Source organism: Bos indicus, chromosome 23 (genome assembly GCF_029378745.1).
Source record: "Bos indicus isolate NIAB-ARS_2022 breed Sahiwal x Tharparkar chromosome 23, NIAB-ARS_B.indTharparkar_mat_pri_1.0, whole genome shotgun sequence".
Taxonomy (NCBI): Eukaryota; Metazoa; Chordata; class Mammalia; order Artiodactyla; family Bovidae; genus Bos; species Bos indicus.
Window position 1 is genome coordinate 19152644 of NC_091782.1, and position 24483 is coordinate 19177126.

Sequence of the window (24483 nt, forward strand, 5' to 3'; positions counted from 1 at the left end):
GCTGCCTCCTGGGCATCCACAACCCAGAGGACAAGACAGAGATGGGAGCACTCACTAGGTCTAGCACTGTTCTAGCACTTTCTATGAGTGACCGCAGAGATAACTGGGTTCCGTTCCAGGCCACCACAATAAAGCAAATATCACAGTAAATCAAGTCACAAATTTGGGTTCCCAGTGCACAGGCTATATATTGTCACCCTGCTTATTTAACTTATATGCAGAGTGCATCATGAGAAATTCCAGGGCTGGATGAAGCCCAAGCTGGAATCAAGATTGCCGTGAGAAATATCAATAACCTCAGATACACAGATGACACCACCCTTGTGCCAGAAAGCGAAGAGGAACTGAAGAGCCTCTTGATGAAAGTGAAAGAGGAGAGTGAAAAAGCTGGCTTAAAACTCAACATTCAAAAAACTGAGATCATGGCATCCAGTCCCATCACTTCATGGCAAATAGATGGGGAAACAACAAAAACAGTGACAGACTTTCTTTTCTTGGGCTCCAAAATCACTGCAGCCATGAAATTAAGACACTTGCTCCTTGGAAGAAAAGCTATGACCAATCTAGACAGCATATTAAAAAGCAGACATTACTTTGCCAACAAAGGTCCATCTAGTCAAAGCTATGATTTTTCCAGTTGTCATGTACAGATGTGAGAGCTGGACCAACAAGAAAGCTGAGCTCCAAAGAACTGATGCTTTTGAACTGTGGTGTTGGATAAGACTCTTCAGAGTCCCTTGGACTGCAAGGAGATCAGTCAATCCTAAAGGAAATAAGGCTTGAATATTCATTGGAAGGACTGATGCTGAAGCTGAAACTCCAATACTTTGGCCACCTGATGTGAAGAACTGACTCATTGGAAAAGACCGTGATGCTGGGAAGGATCGAAGGTAGGAGGAGAAGGGGATGACAGAGGATGAGATGGTTGGATGGCATCACCGACTCAATGGACTTGAGTTTGAGCAAGGTCCAGGAGTTGATGATGCACAGGGAAGCCTGGCGTGCTGCAGTCCAGGGGGTCGCAAAGAGTCGGCCATGACTGAGCGACTGAACTGAGTGCACAGAAAACTTACGTTTACATTGTAGTCTATTAAGTGTGCAATAGCACTATTTCTAAAAAAAAAATAATAAATCTACATACCTTAATTTAAAAATACTTTTTTGCTAAAAAATGTTAGGCATCATGTGAGCCTTCAACAAGTCGTAATGTTTTTGCTAGTGGAAAGTTCAAAATACCAAAATATGACAGAGTCACCGAAGGAGTAAATGCTGTTGGAAAAATGGCCCTGGTAGACTTGCTTGACCAAAGCAAGGTTGCCACAAATTTTCAATTTGTAAAAAATGTAATATCTTCAAACTTCAGTGAAATGAGATGGACCTGTCATTGAGTCCTCAGAGGAGCCCTATTCCAATTGATAGACGAGAAGCGTGAGGCCCATGGCCAGGATGTCCCTTGCCCCAGCTAACACAACCTGGACACAGTGGAGCTAAGGCAGGATGAAAAAAACCTTAGGATGCTATGGGAGCTTAAAGACAGGATATCTTGCTTCATTCAAACTTTTTACAGTTCAGCTGAGAAAACTGACATGGAAAGGAGAGTAATTAGTCAAGGACCCCAAAATAGGCCAAAATGACTGACGTGGTACCAGACTCTTTCCCCAGGGGTCATGGAGTTAAGCCAGGAACACCCCGTCGCCTGCTCAGAGGCATGCCAGTGGCCTAACCATGCCAAGAAGAATGTTACAGATTGAATGTCATCCCCCCAAAAGATATATGGAAGTCCTAATCCCCAATACCTCAGTATATGGCTTTATGTGGAAATAGGGTCATTGCAGAAACAATTAGATAAGATGGGGTCGTGCTGGAAAAGGATGGGTCCCTAATTCAGTACAACTGGTGTCTTTATAAGAACAGGAGAGAGGCACAGTGAAGGCCACGTGAAGTCAGATGCACAGGGTGAATGCCATGTCAGTGGCTTCTGAAATCAAGGAGGCTTTCAAGATAAAAGACATCCGGTTGGGGTGTCAGGGACAGCCCCTACCTGGCAGTCTTGGACGGAAAAAGAGGAACTCAGACTTATCCTGAGATGACGCAGTGAGGACAGCCAGCCTGGTGGTGGCGCCCAGGGTGGGAGTGCTGGGTCTCCTGTCCCCGCAGGGAGATGGCCCTTGGACTGGTCGGTGGGGACCAGGCAGATAGAAAGGGGCCATTAGTACCAGCACCAGCCTGTGGGGGACAAGTGGGAAGGAGGCAGCTGTTAAAAATGTGCCACTGACTTAGGAATCCCAGGGGATTCTGGGAGAGTTCTGCGGGGGAGGGGTCCTCTACAAACCCCCCACCCCCAGAACCTTCAACTGTCAAGCGCCATGCAAGCTACCAGCATGCTGTACTCTCCAGGTAGGCGCTGATGGGGTTTGTCCCACTCGTGTACCTGGCAGACGAGGGCCTCCCCTGCCCCAGGAAGGGGCTGTGTGTCCTTGGGGGTGACTACTCCATCAGACTGGATGCTCCCGAGGCTCAGGAGTTGGGCCTCTTCCTCAGCCAGTCTGGGAAAGAACAGGCCACGGATGGTCAGACCCTCAGGAGAACAACTTCCTTGTCTCCGCCGAGTTGGGGAGAAGAGAGGGACCAGCCACACTGCTGTCATAGCTGCCTGGGGAACGGGCTTGTGTGAGGAGAGCCCCCTTGGCTGTGGCCATTAGGGAAATAAAAGGCACCCTAGACCCAGTCTCCAGGCTTCTTGGAAAGTGTAGGCCAAGCCCAGTCTAGACATCTTCATTTACTTAATTTACTCTCTGCTCTGAGAATTAAGGTGGTGTCCCTAAATCTTCAGTCTTTCCCAACATCGGGGTCCCATCCCAAAATTGAAGGCAAAGGGAGAAGGGGCTCGCAAAGGATAAGATGGTTAGACAGCATCACTGACTCAATGGACATGAATCTGAGCAAACTCGGGGAGATAGTGAAGGTCAGAGGAGCCTGGACATGACCTAGCTCCTAAATCTACAAGTCCCCAGACTGATGGGAGAAACAAGACAAGCACCCAGGACAAAAATAATCCTATCTCTTCATGCCTTGCTTTCACATATTGCTCTGGCCATCTGCCTCGCCTTCCCCCAGCCAGCCTCGTCTGTCTGTCTGTCTGAGCTTGCCCATGCCTGGGCCTGAGACATTTGGGGGATAACTGTGGTGGAGTGTGTGTGTGTGTGTGTGTGTGTGTGTGCGCGCGCGCGTGCGTGTGTGTGTGTGCGCGTGTGTGTGTGAATCCTCCCTGCCAGCCCAGCTGCTGCGTCAGGAACGCAGACCAGGACAATGAGCGATGACCTCCCAGCTAGGTGATGAGCCGGAGGGAAGGCTCCAGGGAGATTAAGGAGATTCTTCACCTTGTTCTTCTCTGATGTTCTCCAGTTTTCTGGGACACCAGCACCTTCTGTGGTCCTCCCAGAACCCCCCCATCCCAAAAGCTCAGCACATCCACTTTGGGGCACCCACTTGCCACCACTTTGGGGGCAGCCCCATTGGAGGAAGGGCGCAGAGGCTTCCCTCACTACGTGGGGCTTTAGGCCTCTCACTTAACCCAGCTTTCTCACCCTCCACCCTCCTGACGTTTGGGGACAGGATAATGTTTTGTCGTAAGACCTGTCCTGTGCACCGTGGCATGTGGCAGCATCCCTGGCCTTTACCCACTGGACGCCAGCAGCCCCTGCCCCTGCTCCCCAGTTAAGGCAGCCGAAGCATCTCCTGACAGCGCCCCCGGGGAGAAGAGCTGAGTTACCTTCTCTGGGGGCCCTGGGTTCCACCCACCCAAGTCAGGGACAGCCTCTCCTGCCAGCGACAGCAACACGGTGAGGACCGGCCTGGCGGTGAAACGAGCTCGAATTCTGGGTTCGTCCTTCCTCTCAGGACACTCTTCATCTCTGGGCAAAAGAAAAAACACATCCTCCTCCTACACATATACTCCACAGATACACACATGACTCTTTACACACAGAGACACACACACAACACAGAAATACAGACACTGCATAGACACACACACACTCAACATAGACATACACACATACATTCTCCATGGAGACACACACACACACACACACACATGTACTCCACAGATACACGCATGCTCCACGTACACAGACACACCGCGTAAACACAAACGTACATTTTCCACACACACACACAATACTCCACAGATGCGCACACACACACACACACACCCCTTTCTTCGCTTTCCCCTAGTCAGAGGGAGGGAGAGGGAGCTTCCCGATCATCCCTAAGAGAAGCCCAGAGGGCTTAGGTTGGAAGAGAAAGGGCTGGAGGGGAAAGGGGTGAAGGGATAAGTCCCAGATTCTCACCCCACCCACCTACTCTCTCCCCTGTCCCCCACTCTGGTTTTCCCCAACCGGAAACCCCCCAGCCTCGGTGTCGGACACCAGGGCAATCCCAACTTTGCACAGGCCTGTCTGGGGGTGGCCTCACTGAGTGGGTGGCATTGAGCCAGGACTTTTCCCAGTGGACAGATGTGAGCATGGGGGCAGGAATGATTCCAAGCAGAGGCACCGAGGCAGCCTGTGCTCCAAGGTGCTGGGCTGGTCGGGGGCAGCCTGGGTGGGTTTGTCAGGCTAATAAGTGGAGAGAACAGGGGTCATTCCTGGACCCAGGGAAGTCCCAGGAGACACTGATGAGGGACTGAAGAATGGGTTTGCTTGCTTGGGGTGGTGAGTTAGGGGGCATCAGGTAAGTTCAGCCACAAATGGCCTGTGACCTCCGTAGTTGACGAGGATGGGGAGGTGGTGCTGGGTCCCCAGGCCTTCCGGCCGGGGATACATGCCTCCCTCCAGGGCAGTGTGGTGCAAAGGTCACGAGCCTAGCCTGGTCTCTGCGGTCAGACTGAATCCACCTCAACCCTGACTCTGTGACCTTGCACCAACCCCCAACCTTGGCGCTGCGGCTTCCTGTTCTGGTAACTGTGGGTAATGCACAGCCCTCTCTTGGGCCTGGTGTGTCCTGCAGAGCAGGCGCTCAGGCCCGTCAGCTCAGCTGCTCTAACTCTTCTTGACCAGCTCGAGGGAGGAAGCACAGCTGAGCCCCCGGCTCCTGCCTCTGAGGAGCACAGCAGCCCTTCCGGGGCCCAATCCGGTCTCCCCTCTAGACAGCCCAGGACCCCCACCCCTCTCTGCAGCTGCCCCTTCTTTTCCTCACTCTGGGTTCCTCCCTCACCCCAGGCCCCACTGGGCTCTGTTTAACTTAGACCACATCCTTCCAGCCTCCCCGCTAAGTGCTTCCTTATTTCAGAAACAACTGAGAATATGGGGAGATGGGGGGACCGTCCCTGGGCGCCCAGGGGGCGGGGGGTAGGACTGCAGATTCAGAGTGGGTCTCGCGCTGTGGTCTCAGCTCCTCTTGCCCCTCCTCCATGCTCTGCCCTGGGGTTCACTGTTGGTGGCAGAAGGGAGTCAGTCCACAGTTAGGGAAGCCTCAGGAAGCGGGTAAGAGCCTGCAGTCCCAGTGCAGGAGGACGGATCCTGGGTCCCCCCACTGCTGCTGACCCAGGGTCTGTCAGCTGGCCTGACTTTTCCTCTCAGAGACTCAGCCGTGGGGCCATTCCCTAACTGACTCTCGCCCCTGAGACGCTCCTTTCCTTCTGCCCTCCTACCCTTGACTCTCCATTATTTCCCCTCTCCCCAAAAGGCAGTGTCTGTTTGCACGGTCTAGAGATCATTTAAAAAAAAAAAAAAAAACAGCTCTACTGAACTGTGATTCACACACCGTATAATTCACCCATTTAAAGTGTAGGAGTTGGTGGCTTTCAGTACATTCACAGAGTTTTGCAACCATCGCCACAATCAATTTCAGAACCTTCTCATTCTCCCCCTAAAGAAATCCCATACCCTGTAGCCATCAATTTCCAACCCCGCAACCCCCTAAGCCCCAGGCAACCATGATTATATTTCCTGTCTCTATATGAATTGGCCCATTTGGAGCACTTTGCATAATTGGAATCATATCATATGTAGTCCTTTGTGACCGCTCTCTTCACTTAGCCAAGTGTTTTTAAGGTTCATCTCAGTGCTTCATTTCTTTTCATTGTCCATGTATTCCTCATTTTGCTTGTCCATTCATCAGCTGATGGACATTTGGGTTTTTCCCCTCACGTTTCGGCTATTGTGACTAATCCTGCTTCTATTAACATTTGTGTACAGGTTTTTGTATGGACAGATGTTTTTAAATTTTATTTACTTATTTATTTTTGGCTGCGCTGAGTGTTGCTGCACGCAGGCTTTCCCCAGTTGTGATGAGTGGGGCAGGTCTCTAGTTTCAGCGCACAGGCTTCTCACCGCAGTGGATTCTCTCGTTGCGGAGCGCAGGCTCGCTAGCCGTGCGGCACAGGCTTAGTTGCCCCGACTAATGTGGAGTCTTCCAGAACCAGGGATTGAACTCGTGTCCTCTGCGTTGGCAGGTGATTCTCAACCACCGGACCACCAGGGAAGTCCTGGACGTATTAACATACTTTCATCTCTCTTGGGTATATATACCTAGAGGCGAAATTTCTGGATCATGTGGTAATTCTGCGTTTAACTGAGGAGCTGCCAGACTATTTTCCGAAGTGGCTGCACCCTTTCACATCCCCCCCAGGAGAGTCTGAGAAGGCCAATTCCCCCACATCCTCACCAACACGTCTCGTTACCAATCTTTTGGAAGAGAGCTCTCCTAGCATCCTCACCAACACGTCTCGTTACCAATCTTTTGGATGAGAGCTGTCCTAGCAGGCTTCCCTGATAGCTGAGATGGTAAAGAATCCGCCTGCAATGTGGGAAACCCGGGTTCGATCCCAGGGTCGGAAAAATCCCCTGGAGAAGGGAATGGGAACCCACTCCAGTATTTTTGCCTATAGAATTCCATGGACAGAGGAGCCTGGCAGGTTATAGTCCATGGGGTTGCAAAGAGTCAGACATGACTGAGTGACTAACACTTAACTTTCAGTGGGTGTGAACTGACCTTGACTTGCATTTGTCTGGTGAATGATACCGAGCATTTTTCATGTGATTATTGGTCATTTGTATATCTTCTTCAGAGAGACTCCGATTCAGATCCTTTGTCCATTTTTTTTTCTCCCAAGGTTTATTGAGGGCATGGGGGTCTACAGGGAAGCCCAGTACCTGTGGGGAAGGCTTGCTGTCGGTCTGGAGGGCAGCGGCCTGGCAGGCAGCTGGAGAGAGGGGTCTCCAAAACCTGGGTTTACTTGAAAGTGTGGCCCTCGGCTCCACCATGCCCAAAACCTTTGGGTCTGAGCATGGCCGCGTAGCAGGGCCTGCCTTCATGCTCCACCTGATCCCCGCCCCGAGGTAGCATCTTCCCACATCTCTCACGCTTCAGGCAAGGCCAGTGCCAGTCCTTCCCCAGGGATGTCACCCGTTCAGCAAAGTACACCTCCTTGTTGCGCACAGGGCACCTGGGCACGGTGGCGCCGGATCCGCGGCAGGCAACTGGGCAGGAGCAGATGGGAGCACTGGACTCCTTTGTCCATTTTTAATGGGTTATTTGTCCTTTGATTGTTAAGCAGAGACCGTTTTTGACAGAGGGATTGCGGCCCGCATAAGCCAGAACCGACTCAAGGCCAAGGGCATGGGCCAGCACCACAACGCCCAGAACTACAACAACCAGAGCTTTGAGGAACTGCGAGCACTCTGCCTACGGAGGGGAGAGCTGTTCGAGGACCCCTTTTTCCCTGCAGAACCCACTTCACTAGGCTTCAAGGAACTGGCACCCAACTCCAAACACGTGCAGAACATCAGCTGGCAGCGGCCCAGTGTGGGCACCGGGAGGGGAGGCGTGGACTCCTGGGGGATGGGACATGTAGTGATGCCGCAGTCCCTTGCATGATTTCCAATCCCTCACCGCCCTCTCTTGGCTCTGCCCTGGATTCCACCTCCATTCGGGTTAAGGACAGTTCTGAAAGTGCTTAAGTAAAATCTCTCGGATGACCCTGGGAAGGTCACTCACTGACTTTTGCTGTCACAGCTTACACCTATGCCAGCTGCCCCCCTCCGCCCCATCTCCCCCATCCACGTTTCCCCTAGAATCCAAGAGGCAGGCAGTATTCCCCGAGGAGGTAGGAGGGAGGTTAAGAGGGGATGGCTTGGGCTCTCTGAAACCTTTCTCCCTTCTCTGCAGCAAATCACAAGCAATCCTCAATTCATCGTGAATGGGGTCAGCCCAACCGACATCTGCCAGGGCGTGCTCGGTGAGTGGGGAACGGGAAAGCCTGGGGTGTCTTCTTGGGCTGGGGAACTGGGACCCCAAGGCTCAGACAGCTCTTCTGTTTCCCTGCTTCTCCCCTAAGCCAGATGCCACCCCTACCTGCTGCCATCTGGGTCTGGGAATAAGCAGGGTGCTATATTAGTTATCGGGCTTTCCAGGTGGCTCAGCAGTAAAGAACCTGCCTGCAGAAGACCCAAGTTCAATCCCAGGTTGGGAAAAATCCCCTGGAGAAGGAAATGGCAACCCACTCCAGTTTTATTGCCTGGGAAATCCCATGGACAGAGGAGCCTGGTAGGCTACAGACCATGGGGTCACAGAGTCCAACATGACTTAGCAACTGAACAGCAACATATTAGTTATTAATTGCTCCAAGACTCAGTGACTTAAAGCAACAACAAACATCTATCATCTCACAGTTTCTCCGGGGCAGGAATTAGGAAGCAATAGAGCTGGGTGGGTCTGGCTCAGGGTCTCTTACGAGGTTTCACGGGAGCTGGAGGGTCCCCTTCCAAGATGGCACGCTCATGTGGCAGAAGGCCTCGGGTCCTTGCCATGTAGCTTCTCTGTAGGACACTCGAGCGTCCCCATATGGTAGCTGGCATCCCCCAGAGTGAGTGGCCTGAGACAGAACAAGGAGGAGGTTAGACTGACTTCACCAGCTGGTCTCAGGAGAAACAGGCGGTGACCTCCCCAGGTTCTGCTGTTAAAAGCAAACGAACCTGCAGGGACTTCCCTGGTGGTCCAGTGGTTAAGACTCTGTGATTCTCCTGTAGAGGGGCATGGGTTCGATCCCTGGTCCAGAAACTAAGATCTCACGTGCCACTCGGCCAGGAAAAAAAAAAAAAAAGCATGCATGCATGCAATCCAAATCCCATGGAAGGAAAGGGGAACCAGCCTTCTGCTCTTGCGGGGAGGGTTGTAGAAGGACTTGTGGACACATTTTAAAGTCCCTGCAGGTACTCCGACTTCCTCAGTCTAAGGTATTAGGTGAAGGAGAGCTGCTCTCACGTGGGCTCTCACCACCGGTTCCCATCCTCGGCTTGGACTCTGGGGCACACACAGGGGAATGCGCAGTCCTGCTGTCTTTCCAGGAGACTGCTGGCTGCTGGCTGCCATTGGCTCTCTCACTGCGTACCCCAAACTGCTGTCCCGTGTGGTGCCCAAGGGGCAGAGCTTCAAGAAGAACTATGCTGGCATCTTCCATTTTCAGGTGAAGGACAGTTTGAAAGCCAGAGTTGATTTGTGTTTGAGGCGTGTGCATGTGTGTGTGGAGGCTGTGTGAGAGACAATTAGTACATGCTTTGAAGCTTACCTTTCCCCTTTCCTTTTGGAAAAAAAAAATGATATCTATTAGGGTAGATTTTTGCCTAATTATTAGAGAAATATCCTCTCACTAAAGAAATTGTGTAAGCTAAGCTTTTAAAGCCCCAAAAGAAAATAGTTGTATTGGTTTGTGATTCTCCTCTATCTCTTTCTCCTGCTTCTCGCTGTGTCGTGTCTTTCCTTCTCTCAGTAGAAACACACATATATGTATCAATATATGCATGTGTATGCGTGTGTTTGTCAACATCTATGACATGGGAGTTTCGCATAATTTTTGTAATCTGCTCTTTAAATTATGCAACATGTGGACAAATTCCTCGGGTCATAAAAATATTTCTGAAAGTCACGAGAGTTTTTCTGAATCACAAGACCTCAGAAATAAAAGACCAGCCAAGGTCCAAAGGCGGGTGGATCTAGACCACGGCAGAACCTGACTAGAGGCTGGAGGGCCTGTCAGATCTTTCAAGCTTTTCTGGAGGTGGGTGGGCTCTCTGTCACTGGTGTGTCATTGAATTGGCCACCAGGGGGCACTTGGGTAGCAGTCCTCCTGCAAGGAGAGGGGAATGTGTGTGTGTGTGTGTGTGTGTGTGTGTGTGCGCGCGCACGCGCGCTCACATTTGGAAGGGGGCCTGGGGCAGACAGACGCCCACACCCCGCTGACACCCACCTTGCTACCCCCAGATCTGGCAGTTTGGGGAGTGGATGGACGTTGTGGTGGATGACCGGCTGCCCACAAAGAATGGCAAGCTGGTGTTTGTGCACTCAGCGGAGCGCACTGAGTTCTGGAGCGCCCTGCTGGAGAAGGCATATGCCAAGTGAGTACCTAGCCAAGGGACTGGCCTGGCCTCCAAGCCTGCCCTGACCGTTGGCAGTGACGGAAGCATCTGGAATCAGGGGAAGAGGCAGGGGGACCGCGGGGCATCCCTCACTTCCCTCCCCGCCCCGTCTGAGGTCCAAGCTTACAACCAGCCGCCTCCCAGACAGAGCCCAGACAGTGCCTTATCTGTGCCTGCAGGCTGAACGGATCGTATGAAGCTCTGTCGGGGGGCAACACGGTGGAGGGCTTTGAGGACTTCACAGGGGGCGTGACGCAGAGCTTCCAACTCCAGAATCCCCCTAGGAACCTGCAGAGGATTCTTAGGAAGGCCGTGGAGCGATCTTCCCTCATGGGCTGCTCCATCGAGGTAAACCACGCTTGGTCTCGCTTCGGGGCATTTGCACCTGGTGTTGCTTTCACCTAGAAAGTTCTTTCTCCAGATACCTGCATAACTAGCCCCTTCTCATTCACATTTCCACTCCAGTGCCCCTCCCTCAGGCTTGTCTTCCCTGCCTTAGCTGTTCCTACTCCTGTTTTCCTCTCCACTTTGTTTTGATTTTTTTTCCCCAACATTTATCACAGTCAGAAACTGTCATACTTGTTAATGTGTATATTCATGACCAAACTTCTCCAGACAGTTTCCATATTCCACGAAGGCATGTCCAACTCTTTGCGACCCCATGCACTGTAGCCCGCCAGGCTCCTCTGTCCATGGGATTTCCCAGACACGAACACTGGAGTGGATACTGGAGTGGGGGATCAAACCCAGGTCTTCTGCCCTGCAGGGAAATTCTTTCCCATCTGAGCCACCAGGGAATCCCTTCCATGAAGGCAGTGACCTTATTTGTCTCTTTGACTGCTGATCCTGGGACTTCAGGTGGTGCTTGGCATACAATAGATTCCCAACACTATTTGTTCAAATAAATAAACCCAGAGTGCCACTGTGAGGCTTCCCTGATGGCTCAGCCATAAAGAATCTGCCTGCAAGGCAAGAGACGCAAAAGACTCAGTTCAATCCCTGGGTGGGGAAGATCCCTGGAGGGGGAAATGACAGCCCATTCCAGTATCCTTGCCGGGAAAACCCCATGGACAGAGGAGCCTGGCAGGCTACAGTCCAAAGTGTCACAAAGAGTCAGACATGACTGAGTGACTGAGCACAAGAGTGTCACTGTAAGACCCAGCAGTTGCATTCTTGGGCATTTATCCCAGAGAAATGAAAACTTAGGTCAGTCAGTTCAGTCTCTCAGTCGTGTCCCACTCTTTGCGACCCCATGAATCGCAGCATGTCAGGCCTCCCAGTCCATCACCAACTCCCAGAGTTCACTCAGACTCAACGTCCATCGAGTCAGTGATGCCATCCAACCATCTCATCCTCTGTCGTCCCCTTCTCCTTTTGCCCCCAATCCCTCCCAGCATCAGAGTCTTCTCCAATGAGTCAACTCTTCGCACGAGGTGCCCAAAGTACTGGAGTTTCAGCTTTAGCATCATTCCTTCCAAAGAAATCCCAGGGCTGATCTCCTTTAGAATGGACTGGTTGGATCTGCTTGCAGTCCAAGGGACTCTCAAGAGTCTTCTCCAACATCACAGTTCCAAAGCATCAATTCTTCGGTGCTCAGCCTTCTTTACAGTCCAACTCTCACATCCATACATGACCACAGGAAAAATGAAAACTTAGATCCACACAAAAGCCTGTGCCCAAATGTTTAAAGCAGGTCTATTTGTAATAACCAGAACCTGGAAACGACTTAGATGTCTTTCAAAGGGTGAACAGTTGAACAGACTGCAATGAACGCATTTAGGGGATGCTGCTGCTAAGTCACTTCAGTTGTGTCCGACTCTGTGCGACCCCATAGACAGCAGCCCACCAGGCTCCCCCATCCCTGGGATTCTCCAGGCAAGAACACTGGAGTGGGTTGCCATTTCCTTCTCCAATGCATGAAAGTGAAAATGAAGTCTCTCAGTCGTGTCCAACTCTTAGCGACCCCATGGACTGCAGCCTACCAGGCTCCTCCATCCATGGGATTTTCCAGGTAAGAGTACTGGAGTGGGGTGCCATTGCCTTCTCCATGCTACTCAGCAATAAAAAGACATGAACTGTTGACACACACAATAACTTGGATGAGTCTCAAGGAAATTCTGCTGAATGAAAAAAGCCAATCCCCAAAGGTTCCATACTGTACGATTGCTTATATGACAGTGTTGAAATGACAAAATTATTTTTTTTAATCTATTTTTTTTTTTTGGCTGTGCTGGGTCTCCATTGCTGGGCAAGTTACTCTCTAGTTGCAGCAAGCAGGGGCTACTCACTAGTCCTCACTGCGGCTTTTCCTTGTTGTAGACAGGGCTCCCAGGCTTCAGTAGCTGCAGCTCTAGAGCACAGGCTTCAGAGTTGTGGCTGCGGGTTTAGTTCCCCCAAGGCATTTGGGATCTTCCCAGAACGGGGATGGGACCGTGTCTCCTGCATTGGCAGATGGATTCTTTACCACCGAGCCACTTAGGGAAGGTCTTGAAATGACCAAATTCTTGAAAAATGGAGAACAGATTAGGAGTTGTCAGAGTTTAGGGAAGACAGTCATAAGAGGTGATTGTTGGCTATAACAGGGCAACAATGGGATGTTAGCAGTGATGGAAATGTTCCATATTGTGATGATGGTGGTAGATACAGAACACTATACATATAATAACAATGCATAAAGCATACACAAGTGAATACTAGTAAAAGTGGAGGCAGCTGCATTAGATCAACAGACTGTGTCAACATATTCATTTTGGTTTTTATACTGTGCTATAGGGACTTCCACGCTTCCACTGCAGGGGACACAGGTTCAATCCCTGCTGGGGAACTAAGATCCTGTATGCTGTATGGCATAGCTAAAAAAATAAAACAGAACAAAAAACCTTGATATCATGCTATAGCTTTTTTTTTTTTTTTTAGCAGTTTTTAAAAACTAATTACTTATTTTTATTTGGACAGCACTGGGTCTTCATTGTGGTGTGGGGGCTTAGTTGCCCCACAGTATGTGGGGTCTCAGTTCCACAACCAGGGTTTGAACCCTGGTCCCGGGCAGTGGAAGGCGGGTTTTTAACCACCAGACCATCAGGGAAGTCCCTGAGCTATAGTTTTGGAAGATGTTACTGATGTAGATCCTGTACACAGGATCTCTCTGTATCATTTCTTAAAATCGCTTGTGAGTCTGCAAGCATTTGAAAAGGCAAAGTTGAATTAAAAAAAAAAAAAGTGAACCCAGATCTAAATAAGAAGAAAGTCCTAAAAAGAGGGGATAATATATACACGTCTAACCAATTCACTTCACTGTACCTCTGAAACAAACACGACATTTATTGTAAAGCAAATCTTCTCCAATAAAAATAAGTTTTAAAACAGGGAGTTCAGAGAGTTGTCACCTGTCTTCAGGTACCCCCGTCTTCCTGACCAGCTCCTGAGTTCCTCTCAAGCCCTCTGTGTTCTGCAGGTCACCCACGAACATGAGCTGGAGTCCTTGACACAGGGTATGCTGGTGAGAGGACATGCTTACTCAGTGACCGGCCTCCAGGACGTGAGTCTGACCCCTGCAACCCCACCCAGAGGGGCGCGAGGAGAACTTCTTTGACCCTAAGCTCCTGACCTCTGCCCACAACCCACCCAGGTCTCCTACCAAGGCAGGACAGAAACACTGATCCGAGTCCGGAATCCCTGGGGCCGGATTGAGTGGAATGGAGCCTGGAGTGACAAGTAGGTGGCTCGCCAGCACTCTGGGGGTAGGGGCAGAGCACACCGCAGACCCCACCCCCACGGAGCAAAGCCAAGCCACCGAGAGATTCTCCATCTAACCAGGACTCTCAAGTGGCTCAGGGGTGAGGGGAGCCCCGGGGGAGGAACAAGCTCTGCTCCCCCACCTGTCTCTGCTCCAGCGCCAAGGAGTGGGAGGAGGTGGCCCCAGATGTCCAGAGGCAGCTGCTGCACAGGAAGGAGGACGGGGAGTTCTGGTCAGTCCCATGCCCGCCCCCTTCATCCTCCTGCCGCCCATCGCACCCGAGCTTTGGACGGGGAGGTTCTGGGGGGGTCCGTGGGTGTGGGTGTGCCACTGATGGCTCTGCGCACCCCCTACCACAGGATGTCCTACCAAGATTTCCTTGGCAACTTCACCCTCCTGGAAATCTGCAACGTGATACCCGACACGCTCTCCGGGGACTACAAGAGCTGTTGGCATACCACCTTCTACGAGGGCAGCTGGCGGAGGGGCAGCACCGCAGGGGGCTGCCGGAGCTACCTGGGTGGGCTGGGTGGGGTTGGGGGGTGGAACTTGGGGCAGGGAGTGGGTGATGGGCCACTGACTCACTGCACAACCAGGCTCAGGGGCCCGGGGCAAGGGCCATCAGATGCCACTGGGCCCTGTGAGGAGGCGGGCGTGTGGCCTGGAAGCCCATCCACCCTGGGAAGGGCAGGGCCATCCTGACCTGCTTCCTCCACAGACACATTCTGGACCAACCCCCAGTTTAAGATCTGTCTCCCCGAGAAGGATGACGACATAGAGGACGATGAAGCCGTCTGCACCTGCCTGGTGGCCCTGATGCAGAAGAACTGGAGGCGGACGAGGCCCCACGGAGCCCAGCTGGAGACCATTGGCTTCGTCATCTATTCGGTGGGTGCTCAGCTGGTCCCCTGGCCACTCTTGCTCCCGCAGTGGCCTCACCCCCTGGACCACTGCCCACCCCACAGCCCCAGGACTAGGACACCCTCCCTTCAACCACCTCCACACCCCTAGCTCGCTCTTTCTTCTCCGCTCCCCACAATGTTGTGTTAGTTTCAGGTGTACAAAAAAGTGGATCAGTGGTATTTAGACACATACCTACTCTCTTCCCACATAGGTCATTACATAGTACTGAGTAGAGTTCCCTGTGCTGAACAGGAGATCCTTATTGGTGGTGGTGTTTAGTTGCTAAGTCGTGTCTGACTCTTCAGTGACCCCGTGGACCGTCCATGTGATTTCCCAGGCAAGAGTACCGGCATGGGTTGCCATTTCCTTCTCCAGGGAATCTTCCCTGACCCAGGAATCCAACCCGTTACTCCTGCCTCCTTTCCGGCATTACCGGCAGGTTCTTTACTGATAAGGCCCTGGGGAAGCCAGGTCCTTATTAGTTACCTATTGTATTTATAGTACTGTGTGTATATCAATCCCAATCTCCCAGTTTATCCCTACCCGCCCAACCCCTTGCCCTGGCTTTTTCTTGAGTGGTGTGTTGAGCTTTTAAGGCAGGGCTGACAATTTTCTTTCCAAATATTTTAAATTGAAAACTCTTAAGGAGGGACTTCCCTAGTGGTCTAGCGCAGGGGGCATCTGCTCTATTCCCAGTTGGGAACAAAGATCCCGCATGCCACAAGGTGTAAACAAAAAGGAAAAAAAAAGAAAAGAAAAAAAAAAAAAAAAACATTTAAGGAGCACTTCCTCTGTGCCAGGCATTGTTCCAAGGGCCTTTCAAATAGTAACGCCTTAATAAAAAGGAAGGAGACTGGGAGCCAGAGGCAAGGTCATGTCCAAACTCATACCGGTTTCGACACACTCAGAAATTTCCCCACAGCTCCCAAGCCTCCACAGAGTCACCCCACCAAGAACATGGAGTCTGGCCAGGAAAAACCCCTGACAAGTGTTTCCCAAGCTGTGCCTTGCAAAATCCTAGAAACGCCCATTTGTCCTTTCACTTACATAGTCAACAATATCCATGGAGCACCTTCTGTATGCTCAGGCATGAACAAAAGCAGACTTGAGCCCTGCCCTCCTCCTAGGCTGTGTGTCCCTCAGGTTAACAGACACACCCCAAGCCATTTCTAAGGTTAAATGCGACCCCTCCCAGAAAGGCTGCCTTCTCTACACCCACCCAGAGCTCCCCTGGGCCATTAGTATATTAAAGGTTCTGCAGGAACCTATATTTCTGCAGGAGAGCAATGTATTTATCTTGGTTTAAGTCACCTTTTTATAAAGCATCTTTTATAGAGCAACTTTTTAATGAGCACCTTCGTTCTCATTCCTGGGTTTCTATGAACTTCCTGGGGAAAATGAGCATTCCATGGAAAATGCTCTCCCCGTGTTTTTCCCCAGTTCTCCAACTGCTTAGCAGCGTTGAGACTGGGTGAGTTAGTTCACCACCTCTGGGGGATTTCCTTTCCATCCTTAACCTGAAGTGATAAAATATCCTCTTCGCAAAACTTGGTATAAACCATACTTGGCTGTCCAAAGCAAAAGGAAAGGTTATTAAAGCTGGAACTTAACAGCTCTTAGATCCCATGCGCCTCCCCACACTGGTGTCCCAGGGCCCTTATTAGCAGCCCCTCCCCTGCTCAACACACACAGCCTGACTTCCATGGACCTGAGCCCCTTAGCCATCCTGGGGATCTGACCTTCCTCGTTCTTCCCTTCCCAGATCCCAAAGGAGGTACCGAAGATGAGGGGCTTGACGTCCGGCAGACACCCACCCCATTCCCGGCTGCGTGCAGATGGGCCAGGGGTGGAATTCGGTGAAGGGTCTGGGGGCCACTGGGTCAGGGTTCCAGCCCCCTTGGGCCCTGGGTGGGAGTCAGGGAAGGAAACCACTTCCTTCCCTGGAGGGAAGCTACCTGCCAGCCACAGCATCCCCCTAACCTTGCCCAGCTGGGCCTCACTGTGGGGGTCCCTCTCTCCCTGCCCTCTCCCCGAGGACCCTGGACCCACCTGCAGGGCACATACAGTTTCAGAACCTCCAGGATGTCCACTTGAAAAAGGACTTCTTCGTCAAGTACCAAGACCTGGGTTTCTCGGAGATTTTCACCAACTCGAGGGAGGTGAGCAGCCAGTTCCAGCTGCCCCCAGGGGAATACATCATCATCCCCTCCACCTTCGAGCCGCACAAGGACGCCGACTTCCTGCTGCGGGTCTTCACAGAGAAGCACAGCGAGTCCTGGTGAGGGGCCCCACCTCACTACTCCAAGGCCACCTGCCCCCCACCCCGAGCTGTAGGATGTCATGCTCAGGGATCAGTCATCCGGTAGCCTCCCCCCGCCACCGACACTCTGTCCCTAATTTACAGTCAAGGAAACTGAGGCACGAGGCAGGGAAGTCCAAGGTAGTAGCAGAGTCAGAATTGGAACCCCAATCCCATGGCACCCATTCCCTATTGCTTCAGATACACATGACCTCTCCACCCTTCCCCCTGGAGTCCCTGTTTCCCTGAACCCCTGCTAACTCCACGCCTTCGTCCACTTCTGCCCAGGGAACTGGATGAAGCCAACTATGCTGAGCTTCTCCAAGAGGTGAGGGGAGGCCATGGGGTTGGGGGTTCGGGGCAGTATGTGTGGGTTGGGGTGTGAAGGAACGCTCTGGACCGTGTCCCTCTCCCACCCCTTTCCCTCCAGGAGAGCATCTCTGAGACCGACATAGACCAGGACTTCGTACGTTTGTTTCACATAGTGGCCGGTGGAGAGGTGAGAGGCAGAGGTCTGGGGGTGCTGAAAGGAGGTGACTGGGGGCTGAAGGGGCCAGACGGAGAGTTTACGGTCCCCCTTCCTAGGGCAAGGAGATAGGCATGTATGAGCTACAGAAGCTGCTCAACAAGGTGGTCTCCAGATGTGAGTCTTCCGCCCGCTACAATCCTTCCCTTAATCACCCTTAATCACCCCTGCCCTCCTCCCCATCCCAGCAACACTCAGCCACCCCTCCCCTTCTTTCTGCCCCTCCCTCCCTCACAGTCAAAAACTTCAAAACCAAGGGCTTCAGCCTGGACGTGTGCCGCTGCATGGTCAACCTCTTGGATGTATCTTCCCGTCCAGTGGGCCGTCCTGCCCAGTGCTATCCTGCCCCAGCCCCTACCCCTGAGCCTGGCCCCAAGGCGGCCACCTCTCTGGCCAGCCATGCCCTCCTTCTGGATGGGGATTAGGCTCTGGGGTGGCAAAAGACGCCAGTTCTTCTGGCCGTCACCACAGTTACCTACAGGGCCCTTTGGCCTTGGTCCCCACCTTAGTGAGCCGCTCTGCTTCCTAGCCCCTGGAATGTCCTCCCCACCCTCTCCTCTGATATCCTTGACTGCCTCTCCTCTCAGAAAGATGGCTCTGGCAAACTGGGGCTTAGGGAGTTTCAGGTCCTGTGGAGAAAAATCAAGAAATGGACGGTAAAGGGCATTGAGGGGGCAGTTTATGGGGGTGAGAGAGGTCCTTGTGAGGAATGAGGACTAGGAGGTCTAACAAAGATGAAACTGTAACAGGAGCCCCTGACTAGACATGCGCGTGTACACACACACACACAAACACACCCTGGGACAGAGTTGTTGACATGCTGCCACATGAAATAGTCAAAATGTTCCCGGAACTTTCCTGACAGTCTCAGTGGTTGGGACTTCTTCCAATGTGGGGGGTGTGGATTGGATCCCTGGTCAAGAAACTAAGATCCCTACCCTGCAATGTGGCTAAAAAAAAATGAAAATAAAAATAAAATTCAATAACCAGCAGAGTCTAGGTATCAACTAACATAAAGGATACAGGCAGAGAGCCCTGAGCAAGGTGCCAGGAGCCAGCTCTGCAGTCACCAGGCGATAGGAATATGGGAGCTCAGGTGTAGGCCGGCGGGGGACGGGGCACGGGGGCTCCTGGGGGCTTGGGTGGTGGTTGTGAAGCATTTCACCCCTTGTGAAGCATTGTGCCCTGCACATGGCCCTACCACAACTGCCTGTCCCTTCAGGACATCTTCCGAGAGTGTGACCAGGACCAGTCAGGCACCTTGAATTCCTATGAGATGCGCTTGGCAGTTGAGAAAGCAGGTGGGCTAGGGGCGGGACAGGGTTTGGGGGCTGGGATGGGGGAGGCAGTGGCCAAAGGGCTGGACTCTCTGCTTCCACACCCCTCCCTCTCCCAGGCATCAAGCTGAACAACAAGGTCACGCAGGTGCTGGTGGCCAGGTACGCGAATGACAGCTTGATCATGGAGTTTGACAGCTTCATCAGCTGTTTCCTGAGGCTGAAGGCCATGTTCAGTGAGTCAGCCGGGCACCTGCCCACACCCCACCCCGGGCCATTGGCCCACCGGCCTTCTCCCGCATACCTGCGCGAGAAGCACTGCTCCAGAACCCTCCCCTCCACAGGGCGCAGACAATCTGGGTTCAAATTCCAGCCCCACCATTGCGGGCTCTGTTGCCTTGACCAAGTCACTGTATCTCTCTGTGCCTGTAAGTGTAGATAATAGTGCTGCCTACATAGGACCATGGTAGAGGTTAAATGAGATAGTATCTAGAGAGCACTCAGAACTGGCCGTGGTTCAGAGCAAGGCTTTAGGAAGGAGTCCTTATCATTAACTCCCTACTGGACTGGGGATGTAGCTGGAGAGAGGGATACCCTTTCTGACCTCTGCCCTAGTTGAAAATGGGTGACCACTGACTTACCTCCCAACCATCCTCCCTTTGCCTCCTCCCCGAAACAGCGTACTTTCTAACCATGGACCCTGAGAACACTGGCCAGATTTCCCTGGACCTGAACCAGGTACGTGGAAGGGATCTCAGGCACCCCCACCCATGGCTCCGCTAACCCTTCCCTCTCCATGGACATCATGCCCCATCCCCACCTCTCCCATCTTCTGATGTTCTTCTCACCTCACAGTGGCTGCAGATAACCATGTGGGGTTAGAGGCACTGCAGGATCCCGACTTCCTTCCACCACCAGCACCACCACCAGCCCCCACAGGGCTACTCCCTGTGGCACTCAGCTCTGCAGCCTCTGCTGATGGAATGGACCCTGGATGCCAGGCTCACTCCATCAGCGGGCCTCCGGGCCCACCCTCCCGGGCCCACCTTCCCCACTCAAAATGTTTTTCTTTTACCCCAACCAGGCTTCCAGTGGCTGGATTTACTCCACAGTTTCCTCCCTCTCCAAGTATATTTCACTACAGGTGAAGTTACACTTTCCCCAGTGTCCCCAGCTGGGGAGGTGGTCCACGCTTTCCACTCTGCTCAGGCTCCCCTGTTTCACGGCCCCTCCCTCCTCCCCCTCACTGGGTGTGGGGGGCATTAATATAATGACCAACACATGCCACTGGCTTCTGTGTCTCTGTGTTTCTACGTCAGGAAGAGGCTGGCGGGGGTGTAAGTCGTATCCTCAGCACCAAAAAGGAGGAACCCAGAGCTCTCCGTTGGGGTGGTACCACACCCCTGTCCTTGGGAGTGTTTCAGTTCAGTTCAGTTCAGTCGCTCAGTCTCAGTCGTGTCCGACTCTTTGCGACCCCATGAATCGCAGCATGTCAGGCCTCCCGGTCCATCACCAACTCCCGGAGTTCACCCAGACTCACGTCCATCGAGTCAGTGATGCCATCCAGCCATCTCATCCTCTGTCGTCCGCTTCTCCTGCCCCCAATCCCTCCCAGCATCAGAGTCTTTTCCAATGAGTCAACTCTTCGCATGAGGTGGCCAAAGTACTGGAGTTTCAGCTTTAGCATCATTTTGGAAATGCAATATTGTCACAGAGCTAGAGGGCACTGTTGGCATTTATGGGCAGTGCTGGGGATGCTAAAGGCAAGGAATGCCCCATCACAACGTTGTACCTGGAGCAACATCCTAGGGGAGAGCTGAGCCGCCGGACGCTGAGCCTCCCCTCCCATCTCCTCCCTCAGACTGGAATCTCCATAAGTGGCACTGCTGCTGTCTCAGAGTTCAAAAGCCCTACCGGAGTCAGCCAGTCATAGAGGGAGTCAGCCAGTCATAGAAACGCACCGAGCCTCCGGGACGTGTGGCTGGGGAGGAGTGGGGGACTGTGGCCACAAATCAGTTCATTCCTGCCTTAAAAGGTATTCAAATTCAAATCATTCTTATTGTTGAAAAACTGCTGCCTGGCTGTTGTCCTCACCCGGAAGGAGGGCAGGATCCTTAGTCCACCAGTCCTTGACCTTGGAGTCTCTGCCTCAGAGGCCTCCAGCTTCCAGCCCCTAGACCCCAGCCTCCTGCTGCAGTGGGAAGACTGAGACCAGCAGCAGTACCCCCAGCTGCACTTCTCTCAACCTTCCAGATCTCCCTGTGGCTCTCTCCCCCACCCCTGCCCTGGGTAACTGTGTTTGGGAGCTTTGCAACCTCTTGCATAGACACAGCCTCTAAATTCCTTTAGAATAAAGTCTAACGAATCTAAACCCCCAATGAATTGTAATCCTTCCCCGCTCTGTGTACTTTGAGCTTCCCAGGGTAGCTGGCTTCATTTCCTCCTGCACTAAGAACTCAGAGGCTTCCTTCTATTTGCATTAAACCCACCCATTCCTCTTAGGCTTGGGGGTGGGGGGTGGGGGTGGGATTCCAGTCTTCCTGAATCTGGTGACCAATTCCCAGCACCAGCCCTGCCCCTTGTCGCCTTTGTGACAACCACCCATTGCTCCATTGCCTCCCCCATCGCCTCGGAGCCATCATTTCCGGCCCTGCCACCCTCCTCTCCCATCCTCTGTGGTCTTGTCTGAGAAAGAGGTCACAGTTTGTTAACAAGGGTCTTAAAGACTGATTCCTCCACCCTGTCTTCCACCACCACCTTTTCTTTTCAGAGCAGCTAAGGAGCGAAGGTCCCTAGGTGGGAGCAGGAATCTTTTCGGAGAGGCTGGAAAACTTGAGTTTTTGAGAGGACCGGGCAGTCCCAGTTGGTTCTGGGGAGCCCAGCTAGATGCTGACCCCACCCCTTCCTTGTCCCTTGCCCCAGCTGGAGATGTCACCATCTTTTATCTGGGTGGCCTTGGCAAGTTATTTTATTTCTCTAGCTGTCTCCTTTTTCTCATCTGTCAATTGGGGGTGACAGGGAGTTCCCTGGTGTCCTAGAGGTTCGGATCCCAGGCTTTCACCGCCCTGCTCTGGGGACCAAGATCCTGCAAGCCATGCGGCATAACGCCCCCCCAAAATGGGGGTGACAGTGCCTGTCTCAGGGGTGCTGTATGGATGACTAAGATTAAGAGGGTGAAGCACTGTGCTTCCCACAGATGGTAAAGCTCTCATTGTCACCTGAAAACTGGGTTCCCCTCTTAGTGGATGCTAAGCCAAAAGACACAACCAACTCAAAGAGCAGAAGGAAGGATTTATTACTTGCAGCAAATAAGGAGAACACCGGAGATCTTTCCCAAAGCTGTGTCTCCCCAAACGGCAAAATCGGGCAAGTTTTTTTGTTTGTTTTGTTTTGTGTTTAAGTTAAAAAAGAGTAATTTTTAAAATTTTTATTGGAAGTTTTAAACTGAGGGTATATGCATATGCATGAAGGGGCTTGAGAGGAGGAGAATTCTGCCTGGATTACGGCAAAGGTTAACAGAGGACAGGCTTCAGTTGATCGAAGTCACCAGGGGTCAGAAAAGGTCAACCTTGTCATCCCATATGTTTCTGTTGAGCTGGTGGTTGAGCACTTCTGGCTAATCTTTACCAGTGAAACAGAACTGGAAGTCATAATTTATAACTGATTTGCCATTCTTACTTCTCTTGCCTCATGAATCATTTCTCCTTCCATTCCCTTAAGACCATCATTACTGAGACCTACTCAAGTGCAAGCATTGTGGTGGGCCTGGGTCACAAAACAGGTTTAGGCTCAAAATGCTTTCTCTTTTGTTAAAAAACAGTATCTGGTTATTTTCCTCCAGGGACCCCCTACCCTCTCTGCTTCCGTTGTCACCATGCTGAGCAGAGCCCTATATATAGTCTGTGCTCTGAACAACCCAAGGGGGCACCATTCACCCCGATTAGGATGTGAGAGGCACCCTCAGTTTGACCACATGACTGTGCTGTACTGGAGAAGTGAGATGAACCAGCATACACTGAATAAATAATATCTAATTCACACATGCATTCAACACGTTTGCAAACATGCCTTCATCACATTCCTCCACACCCAAACTCTAAAACAGAAGTTGTCCCCCCACCCCCTCCCCCCAGCTACGGCCAGGCCTGGCTGCTCCCTCCTCTTGGTAGTCAAATTTGCTCTCTGCATGCACACCCTGACCACTCTTTCTGACTCAATCCATTCAAATACCCACTCTGACAATGCCTGGGAGGCCATTCCCATGACATCTCTGCCATCTCCAGAGATGGTCTGTAATCACACTTTCTGCTCTTCTCCTCTGGTCCTCAGCATGGGGAACTTCCTCTGCTCACAGCAGTGTTTTGCTGGGGAAGGGCATGAGACCATGCTGCCAGCGCCCGGCTCAGCATGTGCTGGGTGCCTGTGACTGAGGTCACGTGGTAGAGCTTGCCTCGGGATGACTCACTGCCGCTCTCCACAGCTGCTGCCCCCGTTCCCTTCAGACCCCCTCTTCAGCCTCCATCTGTATGGCAAAGACGAGGTCACCTGGGGGAACATAGGTCCCCCAGAATAGTTCTGGAGTTTTTTCCTCTGCTCTCTGAGAAAGTGGGGTCAAAATAGACCAGAAATCCTGCCATTTGCAATAAAAGGAATGGACCTTGGCACTGTGCTAAATGAGATAACTCAGAGAAAGACAAACACAGGATGATCTCATGTGTGGAATCTAAAAAAATGTTTTAAATAACTTAAAAACAACTCAGAGGACAGATTGGCGGTTGCCAGAGGTGGGGATGAGGACTGAGTGGAAGATGTTAAAGTGGTCAAAAGGAAGAAACTTCAGTGACAAACATGTGCTGGAAGGAATTCCCTGGTGGTCTAGCGGTTAGAATTTCAGTCTTCCACTGCCCGGGGCCAGGGTTCAATCCTTACTCAAAGCACTAAGATCCCACAAGCTGCACAGGTTGGCCAAAGAAATAAAAAGAACAGAAAGTCATGGGGATGTAACATATGGCACAGTGACTATGGTTAATAATACTGTGTTGTTTATTTGAAAACAGCCAAGACTATAGCTCTTAAAAGTTCTCATCACAAGAAAAGTGAGAGAGGAGAAAAGAATGTCTAAATCTAGGAATAGGGTGGAGGGTGTGACAAGAAATATACAGGATGAGCCCAGAGCATCCTGAGTGCCAAAAAGTACGGAAATGTTTAAAAAAAAAAAAAAAAAAGTAACAAAAACAAAAAACACAATGATGGGAATATGTGAAAGGTGATGTGTAATTCCCCACATCTGAAGTGTGGGCAGCTGATAGTGACTTCCTTCCAAA

General features: G+C 51.8%; 1 protein-coding gene and 1 pseudogene across 3 annotated transcripts; one reads left to right on the forward strand and one right to left on the reverse strand.

Annotated features, from left to right (window-relative positions):
• Positions 1–2268: 2268 nt before the first annotated feature.
• On the forward strand, positions 2269–20386 carry CAPN11 (calpain 11). Of its 3 annotated transcripts, XM_019985202.2 has the most exons (22): positions 2294–2397; positions 7559–7809; positions 8173–8242; positions 9351–9469; positions 10264–10397; positions 10598–10766; positions 13873–13956; positions 14047–14132; positions 14312–14386; positions 14514–14674; positions 14873–15042; positions 16820–16831; positions 17124–17335; positions 17645–17684; positions 17787–17855; positions 17942–17999; positions 18120–18184; positions 18470–18538; positions 19105–19183; positions 19279–19395; positions 19839–19897; positions 20015–20386. In XM_019985202.2, the coding sequence occupies exons 1-22, from the start codon at positions 2367–2369 to the stop codon at positions 20039–20041; spliced, it is 2157 nt and encodes a 718-aa protein (XP_019840761.2). In that variant the 5' UTR covers positions 2294–2366; the 3' UTR covers positions 20042–20386. The 3 variants fall into 3 exon arrangements, 1 of the variants encoding a protein (XP_019840761.2); XR_011563391.1 differs by lacking the exons at positions 18120–18184; positions 18470–18538; positions 19105–19183; ... (1 more) ...; positions 19839–19897; positions 20015–20386 and having other exon boundaries at positions 2269–2397; positions 7562–7809; positions 16820–17335; positions 17942–17981; XR_011563392.1 differs by lacking the exons at positions 14312–14386; positions 18120–18184; positions 18470–18538; ... (2 more) ...; positions 19839–19897; positions 20015–20386 and having other exon boundaries at positions 16820–17335; positions 17942–17981.
• Positions 7131–7479, reverse strand: LOC109576578 (cysteine-rich protein 1 pseudogene; annotated as a pseudogene).
• Positions 20387–24483: the final 4097 nt, after the last annotated feature.

What these genes read in the sequence shown, in the direction of transcription:
- CAPN11 (XM_019985202.2), top strand. Translation starts at nt 2,367, where the DNA reads ATGCAAGCTACCAGCATGCTGTACTCTCCAG. An exon ending in TCAGCTGGCAGCGGCCCAGT is followed by an intron (nt 7,810 to 8,172) that starts GTGGGCACCGGG and finishes CCTTCTCTGCAG; the next exon opens with CAAATCACAAGCAATCCTCA. An exon ending in TCATGGGCTGCTCCATCGAG is followed by an intron (nt 10,767 to 13,872) that starts GTAAACCACGCT and finishes TGTGTTCTGCAG; the next exon opens with GTCACCCACGAACATGAGCT.